We start from the raw sequence: 9,526 nt of genomic DNA, 5'->3' as shown, positions 1-9,526 counted from the left end.
TATTTTTTATACATTTATTTGTGGTGGTCCACTCTGGTGGAGCGTACAAAATAGAAAATTATAGAGGGAAATCAAAAACTATATCTGCATATGTCGTTGATTCAAATTCAATCAAAAAGAATCATTTCTTGATTCCACAAGGAAAATAACAAAGCTAATAATTACTTAATTGTGATATTTGTACAAACGAAACTCTTAAATCCTGCAGCTAGTTGTAATCTACAGTTTGTAACCGTCATTTTAGGTTTTATTGGATTATAGTGAGCTGGCTTTGGTGTTGCCTAGCAACGTAGCACACATTAATGTATTCCACTGACGGAATCTGATGATGTCAAAGTGTTATGGTGTCATAAAAGACATGGGTGAGGCGTCATGCCTTATAGGCGCTGCATCTGAATTAAAGTCACAGAACTCTGGAAAAAGCAGCACGAGGTTCACTTTTACTGTCTTGGATTTAAGGTTGCATTTTGTTTCGTAGATTTTACGATACAACGGTCTGGCCGTCAAAATGTTGTCAGGTGACAGTGATTTGTTAACAAAGGCCCAAATCAGACAAATGACCAGAGATGAACTGGTTATCGTGGTCCTGGAATGGTTAAAAAAGTTCAGAGAAAGAGCTGGGATACTGATTAAGGAGAACACAAGGCAGCAGGACTTGGAAAATGCTCACAAACAAATTGGGCTTTTACAGGAGAAAATCGAGTCAATCACCAAAGAGCTAAACTGGTCTCTCAAGCACAACAAATTCCTGGAATGCGAGCAAATCCCCAAATTGAAACTGGAGATTGAGCAACGCGGCTCCCACAGGACTCAGTTGGTGTCTGACTTAAAGCAGTACAAAAATAAAGTCAAAGAGCTTCAAAACACTTTAAAAAAAGCGATGAGGGAATCAAAACTCCAGATCGACAAGGTCTTGGCAGAAAAAGAGCATGTGATGTCTCGAATCCCATCATGCAATGTGAAGATTGAGAAGTATCGAAGTGAAGTGCAGAAACTGGAGGTGGAGTTAACCCGAAAGAATAACGAAATTGGCATGAAGAATACTGACATTTTCAATGAAAAAGAGAAGTCCAGACTTCTGGAGAGCAAGATAAGATCTCTGGAAATGCAGTTGAAAGAGACAATGAAGGAAAATAAGAACCTTGAAAAGAAACTTTCAAAGACTCCTATGGAGGAAGCCATAGACAGAACGAAGATAGAGTTTAAAGCGAGGATTGATTTATGTCCGGGCGTTTTAGCTGAGGAAAGAGAGCGAAACAAGGGATTAGTAAAACGTCTGTTGATGAAAGATCGCCAAGTGAGTAAACTGTTGGAGAAACAGGCTAAACAGGAAAGAGAGGCTGTGGTTGTGAAGAAAAGCTTTGATCACTCAATGTCTGATTTTATTATTAGAGACCTCAAGAAAAAAAATGAATCCTTGAATGGCCAAATAAAGGCTCTATTAGAAAACAGAGAGAGGGATCAAGCCCACATCAAAGAAGTCACCAACCAACTGTTGAAAATGAGAGAACAGTACTGCACTGACAGGATGAAACGTGAGACCAAAGAGGCTAGGGTAGACGATTGCATTGCTTTGCTACGACCTGGAGATGAAAGCAAAATTGAGACTCGATCCACCAAGAAACCACCAGGACTTCTACTCACCGCTGACAAATTAACCCTGCTGACAGCCCAAAGAGACCCAATTTGCAACCGAAGAATTGTGCTTCTGAGCGAAGGCAAGATACAGCCAAACTTTAAAGAAGATTTCACAAGACAAGCACCGTTAGAGTTCAGGCCAGTGCCCCCTCCCAAAAGGAAGTCTGAAACGCCAGCTCTTAAACCGTCAAACAGGCGAAACTCACGGAAACTGAGCGAGAAAACAGACAGCGGGCAACCTGGCTGTCTGAGCGGGAAAACAGACAGCAGGCAACCTGGCAGCAGGAGAGGCACTACAGATGGGAACGGTGAAGAACCCATGTTGGGAATTAAAGGCAACAGTATATTATGAGGTATGTGTCTGAGCATAACATACCAGAGGCACATACAATGTCCTCCAGCCTTAGAGTCTCTGTATTTTCTATCTTCTTAACTTTTAGCAGAACATGAACAATCTCTCTAAGCTGGAGTGTTTTCCTGTTAATAGGGAGATGTTCCTCTCAACGGTGACTGCTGAGGATGAGACACTGTAACATCTATTACTCAACTGGATGGATGGATGGATGGATGGATGGATAGATGGGTGGGTGGGTGGGTGGATCCATCTATCCATCCATCCATGGATGAATGGGTGAGTGGGTGGATGAATGGATGGATGGATGGATGGATGGATGGGTGGATGGATAGATGGGTGGGTGGGTGGGTGGATCCATCTATCCATCCATCCATGGATGAATGGGTGAGTGGGTGGATGAATGGATGGATGGATGGATGGATGGATGGATGAATGGGTGGATGGATAGATGGGTGGGTGGGTGGGTGGATCCATCTATCCATCCTTGGGTGAGTGGGTGGGTGGGTGGATGAATGGATTTATGGATGGATGGATGGATGGATGGATGGATGGGTGGATGGATGGATGGATGGATAGATGGGTGGGTGGATCCATCTATCCATCCATCCATGGATGAATGGGTGAGTGGGTGGATGAATGGATGGATGGATAGATGGGTGGGTGGGTGGATCCATTTATCCATCCATGGATGAATGGATGGATGGATGGATGGATGGATGAATGGATGGATGGATGGATGGATGGATGGATGGATGGATGGATAGATGGGTGGATCCATCCAATTTAGCATTCAGAAGGAACATCTGCAAGACATGGTAGATACACAGTTGCCAATCCTATGTATTGCAAAGTTGCTTGGTGTCAGCCATGGATCCGTCCGTTGGTTGGTTGGTTATTGCCAAGCAACAATAAAAGGAAGTCGTGGCATGCTGTGGTGGCGTAGGGGATAGCGCGGCCCACGTTTGAAGGCCTTGGGTCCTCGACGCGGCTGTCACGGGTTCGATTCCCGGACTCGGTGACGTTTGCCGTGTGTCTTCCGCCCTCTTTTTCCCCCTTTCCTGTCTAGTGTCATATAAGGGACACTAGAGCCCACAAAAGACCCCCTGGTGGAAAAACAACAAAAAAAAAACAATAAAAGGAAGTCTAAGCAGACATTATTAGTTAATGATTGATGGATGTTTCCAATCAATCATTAACCTATAATGTCCGCTTAGACTTCCTTTTATTGTTGCTTGGCCATAACCCTATAGCTCCCGATTTCATTGTAAATGGTAAGACAACTGCGTAGTTTAGTTCGATTTCAAGCAGAGGAGAGACCTCCATGAGTTCAAGGGGCAAAAGGAAGAACAAGATTTAGCATTCAGAAGGAAAATCTGCAAGACATGGTGGATACACAGTTGCCAATCCCATGCATTGCAAAGTTGCTTGGTGTCAGAGAACGCACTTTATTCCATCGCTTGAGAGGATTTGGATTTTATGAGAGGTCAGACCAGGAAACTGACAGCTTATGGATGGCGATCAAAGCTCCTATGCGAAATGTGGGCTATAGGCTTGTAATGGGAAGACCAAGGTCACTGGGTCACAGGATATAGTGGAGCAGAATAGAGGCAGCTTTGCACAGAGTGGATGGAACTGGGACTCCTTCTCATCTAACGCAGTTAGGATGTTTTATAAGAAGACGCTTCTCTGTAAGAGCACCCCTTTCTATGAGTGGCGGTTTAGGACAAAAAGTATGTTTTGTCTCTCACACACTACTAAAGACTCATACACACACAAAATTCAAAAATTGAGCATATCCACTATTAAAATATCACACACGTGCACACACACACACAAAGTATACAGACATACAGTACGTACAAACATTTGGTCTGTACTGTATTATTCTGAATGATAAGTCCAAGATTTATGTGTGTGTGAACTAAAACTAGGCTGAATGAATGAATGAATGAATGAATGAATGAATGAATGAATGAATGAAAGGGGATGATACTTGAATTTTTCTGTGTGAGAGATTCATATTTGTTGTGTGAGAGTTGTCAGAGCATAATTTGGAGATCAGATCTCGCATGAATTGATACCACAGTGAAGTTAGCTTCAAGTTGGTCATTGGAGCTCCACAGTGTCAGCGGCGTTTAGCTCAAAGTTGATCCGATTTACGAACGCTAATATCGGCCAGCCGTTCTCTACCGCGCGCTCCTGCAGCGCTCGGAGGTTCACTCAGGGCTCTACTCCGGTGTTAGAGGCAGAGTAGAGCCCTGAGTGAAGCTAGGTTCACTGTGGTATCAGCATTCATTCATTCAGCCTAGTTTTACGTCACACACACACACACACACACATACATTTTCGACCTCTCATTCAGAATACTATGCAGACTTTGTGTGTATGCGTCACGTGGACTCAACTTGATTTTATGAATTTTGTTATTGCTATTAAACTATTGAACTGATAGAAACTACATTGAAGTTTATACAAAAAGAAAAAAAAAATGTAAAAAGGGAGATGTGATGCATGTTGAAAACTATTGCAGTTATTTCTGCTGCCAGTAGGTGGCACTGTGATGTATTGATATATAAGACCAGAAAGTGACAAATGAAAAAAAGAGAAATGTTTGTTCAAACTACAGCAATGTTCTATTCCCGTCTCACTAAAATGTTACAATATGATTGATTTTACAGGTAACTTCATGTATTGTTACTCCTAGACTAAAATCCCCAGCATGGGAATTGATCTTGACAGCCGAGACTCAAGGCTGGGAGTTCAGGGCAGAAGAAGACGATGAATCAGTACAGAGAATCAGTAAGATTAGTTCATATGTAGAGAGGTTCTACATATGAACTAATCTTACATACTATCTCACATGCTTATTTAGCTGTACAGACAATTTTTCCTCTTTACAACTTTTTCCTCCACAGGTGCTGCTTTACTTTCCTCTTTTCCTTTAAATTAGCAATAATTTTATCATCCCTGATGGACTTTGAGAATCATATTGAATTTAGTATGTTTTTACTCATTGGTTTTTAGTCTTAAATGTTATGGTTCTGTCAGCGTGCAGCCAAGTGCGTGTGAGCAGATGAAACAGAGAAAAGACAAAGAGTCCTTTTGCCCATTACAAAATGTTCCTTATGATTTTTTTTTTGTAACATTTCTTGTCTATAAAATCACAAGATTCATTGTTTCTTTTACAGAGGACATTTTAGTTCCATTAGTGTTTTTGTTTTTAACAAAGAAGCATAAAGGCTTTTTTCTATTTATGTTTGTCCATAACTTGATCATTTTAGCACATTAGCTCCACTTAACACCAAACTAACTTTTATCCACATAAAACAGCTGGATTGTTTTTTGTTTTTTTTTCAATTAGCAGATGAATATGTAATCACATCTATAATTAGTAAAATCAAAAACCGTTGGGTAACACTTTATTTGACAGGTTGTGAATAAGACTGTCATGACATGGTCATAAACATGACATAACAACTTGTCATGAACATGAATATTTATGACTGTTGTCATAAAGTGTCATTCCGTAAATCATGACACTTTTAATACAAAGTTGACATTATTCAGAATGTCTTTGTTATGACAACTTGACATTAACCATGAAAAACCTGTTATAAAAGTGTTGGTTATTAAACTTTAGCTTTAATAACATGAAGCTACATAGTTTCAAAGTTTAATCAGTAATACTTATTCAACAAATTTATGTCAGATCATGATTTCTTGGTTGATCTCATGTTGTCATTTTGAATAATGCCAACTTTGTATTAAAAGTGTCATGATTTACCGAATGACACTTTATGACAACAGTCATAAATATTCATGAAGACTTACTCATGTTCATGGCAGGTGTTATGTCATGTTTATGATAGTCTTATGACAGTCTTATTCACAACCCGTCAGATAAAGTGCCACCAACTGTTGCTCACCAGATCGTCTCCATGCCACTGCTGCTTGTCCTTTCTCCCTGGTCTCCTCCTGGTCTCTTCATGTCTCTGGTTTGGGTTAAAAAAAAACTGTAAAAGCAAAGAATCATGGGTGATGAAAGAGGTCTGTGACTTTAATTTAAAAAAAAAAATCACATGAGTTACAATTTTATCATAGGTTTCTTTTAAAGGTTTCTATTAAACATGTTTTAAAAATCAGAATTGTCTTCATTTAATTGAACAGATTTCTGTGAGGTTCTCTCCGGGTTCTCCGGCTTCCTCCCACAGTCCAAAATCATGACTGTCAGGTTAATTGGTCTCTCTAAATTCTCCCTAGATGTGAGTGTGTGTGTGAATGGTTGTGTGTCCTGTATTTCTCTGTGTTCCCCTGCGACAGACTGGCGACCTGTCCAGGGTGAACCCCGCCTTTCGCCTGGAACGTAGCTGGAGATTGGAACCAGCAACCCTCCTGACCCCATTAGGGACAAGGGTGAACAGAAAATGGATGGATGGATGGATTTCTGTGAGTTTAAAATTTTGGATGTAATTTTCCATTTTCAACAAATGCAAATGTGGTTAAGAGCATTTAATATTGTTCTTTTTCCAAATAAAAGACAAAAAACCCTTTTCTGTTTGTATAGAGGGTCATTTTCACAGCTCAAAAACAAACAAAATGATTCTACTTTTGGGAGCAAAAGCAGATGTGAATTCTTGTAGATTGGAAAGAAAACATTTTTTTGTTTTAAAAAAAACATCAGCCTGAAAACACTGACGAGTCGCTCTTTCGTCATTTAATTAGCTTTATTTAATCAAGTTTACAATCAAGTTTTCCCTTGAGCAAAACACACCGCCAGCTTGTGCACTGCAGAAAATGCACTAATTATTTTAATCCAGTTTCTAGTTCAAGTCTCTCAGTTCACTTGAGAACGACGAGATGTTAAAGTTCCTCTTTATGCAGATGACAGCGCAGATCAGTGTCCGTGTTGTGATTGGACAGATCGGTGTCCCTCCTGTGATTGGTGGCTTCCTGTCCAGCAGGAAGTTGTGAACAGAGTTTAAAAGCTGCTGCAAGAGTGCAGACATTCACAGGAAGCTGGACCAGCAATGGCTCTGCTGAAGGTTCATCTGCTGCTGCTGCTGCTGCTGGGGCTGGGTGAGTCAGACATACTGGACACACTGGAGACACTGGAACCAGTGGAGACTCTTCCGCTGGTTCCAGAGAGGCTCCTGCTCTCTGTGCCTCTCAAACGTCCCTCTGATTATAATTCAGACTGAAACTTCTTTACATATAAATTGTGATGCTTTTTAATCTTTAACAGTTTATCCTTTTTCTGTTCCAGCAGCCATTGTACCTGATTTCTGAGTAAAGTCCCCCTTTTTCTTCTTCAGGTGTTTCCGTGAACTCAGTTGTTTCTCTACAGAAGAGAATCATTGGAGGTCATGACTGCGATGACAAGGAGCGTCTTTATCATGTTCGACTGGAGAGCAGCGACGGACAGAAAAGGCCCAGCTGTGGAGCATCTCTGATCCACCCTCAGTGGATCTTGACTGCAGCTCACTGCTGGGAGTCGGAGACAGGGTGGTAGGAAAGAGATATTAACACCCTTTTATCTGCAGATGATCAGGTTTTCTGTGTGTTCACTATAATTAACGTTTTTTGCAGGTATAACATAGCAAGGTTAAAAGTTCATCCACGGACTGTTACACAGCAGAATCAGATAATCCGAGAGCCTCCTGTGATCTATGGCCAGAACCACGACATCATGTTGCTGAAGCTTCGGAGAGAAGTAACAGATGTCCCACCTGTTCGGCTTCCAAATTGCAACAATCGTCTTAAAATGTAAGTCTTTCTTTGATTGAAATCATGACTTCAGGTTTTCTGTCTCCACTCCTCCAGTCCTGCTGCCTCTGCTTCAGTTCACCTGAGTCAGGTAATCAGGTCACCAGCAGAACCAGAACCTGTTTAGCTCAGGTGTGTCGGACCAGAGACACATGTAAAGGACGCATGACACCGTTACTGAGGACTGGAGGTGGACAGTCCTGTGTCTGCGGATAACAGATTTATTTTCTGTTCTTTCAATGTGCTCATTAACAATTAATTTTCTACATTGTTATCTAGTATTCTTACATTTTACTCTTACTGTGTTTTAGAGGCGATACAGTTCAGCTGGCAGGAGAGGGAGGAACGATAACCGGCCCCAATAATCTGCGAAGTGAGAGAAATATTGAAGTCATGAGAACAAAATCTTTGTTTCTGTCTCTACAGAGAAAGTCGAGTGACTAACGTGTTTATGATTCACATGTTTCTCTACAGTAAACAGGCCAGTTTCACCACGTCTTCAGTGTGTCGACATGAAGGTTGTTGATGTTTCCTACATCGAGCCGACATGTGGCCATGTTTTTGATACTGAAGCACCAAACAGGGACGCTTGTCTTGTAAGTTTGTTTCGTCAATGTCTCTCTAAGGTGATTAAAAGACTTTTCTGTTCCACAACATAAATAAATTCATTGATTTTCATTTTTCTACAGGGTGACTCTGGTTCAGGAGTGATCTTCAACGACATGATTTATGGTGTCATTTCTCAAGGTGGCCTAGACTACGCATGCCAGAGTCCAACAGCTATCATGGATGTGTGTGAATACATGGGCTGGATAAAACAAACAATTGGGCTTAAATAAAACAAAAACTATCATGAAATAAAATTCTCATTAAATTTCCTCTCAGATATAATTTTATAGCCGTGTCTTCATCAGTTTGTCTCACAGGTTTGTAGAATGAGGATGAATGAATAGTTCTGGGTTGTTTTTTTTTTCACCTGACCTTGACCTCCCTAATGGAGCTTTCTCTTTCTCAGAAATGGAAAATAAAAAATGCTATTAAAAGTAGCATTTTTTATTTTTTATTTATTAAAAATGCTATTTTTAATAGCATTTTTTTAATAGCATTTTTAAAAGACTCTTTCATGTTGATGACAGGTGTTATATCACATTTGACAGTCTTAGCCACACCTCTTCAAATAAAGTGTCATCAAATATATTCATATGCATAATTTTCTATTTTTATTTAGTAAAACTCTGTATAACATTATGATAACCAATAAGTGAAGTGATTAGGACTGATAAGCTCTTTATGACATGTGATCATAAGAACAACATTAGTTTTGTTGGGGTTTAGAACATTTTAATGAACGTAAGCAACATAATGAATCAGAAAAAAAGCATTTCCAATGATAATATAAACATGTCCAGGTGTCATCAAATATTTTAAGCACAACTTGGGTCACCATGGAATGCTTGGAATGTGATATGATTTCATTGTAATGACTTTTTGAAAATTAATGTCATTTATTTATTGTGAAATTGCGCTACTTAAATAAACTGAATTCAATTGGAACAATGACAGGACTTTATACAGAAATTAAATAAACAAATAAAAAAAGACTGGTAAAAACATGCAATCCATTTCTTTAGTAGCTACTAAAGGCATCACTTTGAGCTGCTTTTAGTATGAAGAGTGATTTATAAATAAAAGTGATTGATCGATAATGACATCGTTACTAATAATGCTATAATGTCCTCATCAATAACAACACCAATAATAATAAATAAT

The 9,526-nt window shown here is 39.8% G+C and overlaps 2 protein-coding genes across 2 annotated transcripts; both read left to right on the top strand.

Annotated features, from left to right (window-relative positions):
• The first annotated feature begins 208 nt into the window (after positions 1–208).
• Positions 209–2,202, top strand: LOC122840660 (filamin-A-interacting protein 1-like). Its single transcript, XM_044133213.1, has 2 exons — positions 209–1,991; positions 2,126–2,202. Exon 1 carries the CDS (start codon positions 509–511, stop codon positions 1,988–1,990), a length of 1,482 nt encoding a protein of 493 aa, XP_043989148.1. The 5' UTR covers positions 209–508; the 3' UTR covers position 1,991; positions 2,126–2,202.
• A 4,535-nt stretch (positions 2,203–6,737) lies between these two features.
• On the top strand, positions 6,738–8,953 carry LOC122840658 (kallikrein-5-like). Its single transcript, XM_044133212.1, has 6 exons — positions 6,738–7,069; positions 7,306–7,498; positions 7,580–7,756; positions 8,068–8,129; positions 8,231–8,352; positions 8,446–8,953. The coding sequence occupies exons 1-6, from the start codon at positions 7,021–7,023 to the stop codon at positions 8,593–8,595; spliced, it is 753 nt and encodes a 250-aa protein (XP_043989147.1). The 5' UTR covers positions 6,738–7,020; the 3' UTR covers positions 8,596–8,953.
• The last annotated feature ends 573 nt before the right edge of the window (positions 8,954–9,526 follow it).

Source organism: Gambusia affinis, linkage group LG12 (genome assembly GCF_019740435.1).
Source record: "Gambusia affinis linkage group LG12, SWU_Gaff_1.0, whole genome shotgun sequence".
Classification (NCBI taxonomy): Eukaryota; Metazoa; Chordata; class Actinopteri; order Cyprinodontiformes; family Poeciliidae; genus Gambusia; species Gambusia affinis.
This window is presented reverse-complemented; position numbering and strand designations above follow the sequence as displayed.

What these genes read in the sequence shown, in the direction of transcription:
- LOC122840660 (XM_044133213.1), top strand. Translation starts at nt 509, where the DNA reads ATGTTGTCAGGTGACAGTGATTTGTTAACAAAGGCCCAAATCAGACAA.
- LOC122840658 (XM_044133212.1), top strand. Translation starts at nt 7,021, where the DNA reads ATGGCTCTGCTGAAGGTTCATCTGCTGCTGCTGCTGCTGCTGGGGCTG. An exon ending in CGGCCCCAATAATCTGCGAA is followed by an intron (nt 8,130 to 8,230) that starts GTGAGAGAAATA and finishes GTTTCTCTACAG; the next exon opens with TAAACAGGCCAGTTTCACCA. An exon ending in CAAACAGGGACGCTTGTCTT is followed by an intron (nt 8,353 to 8,445) that starts GTAAGTTTGTTT and finishes ATTTTTCTACAG; the next exon opens with GGTGACTCTGGTTCAGGAGT.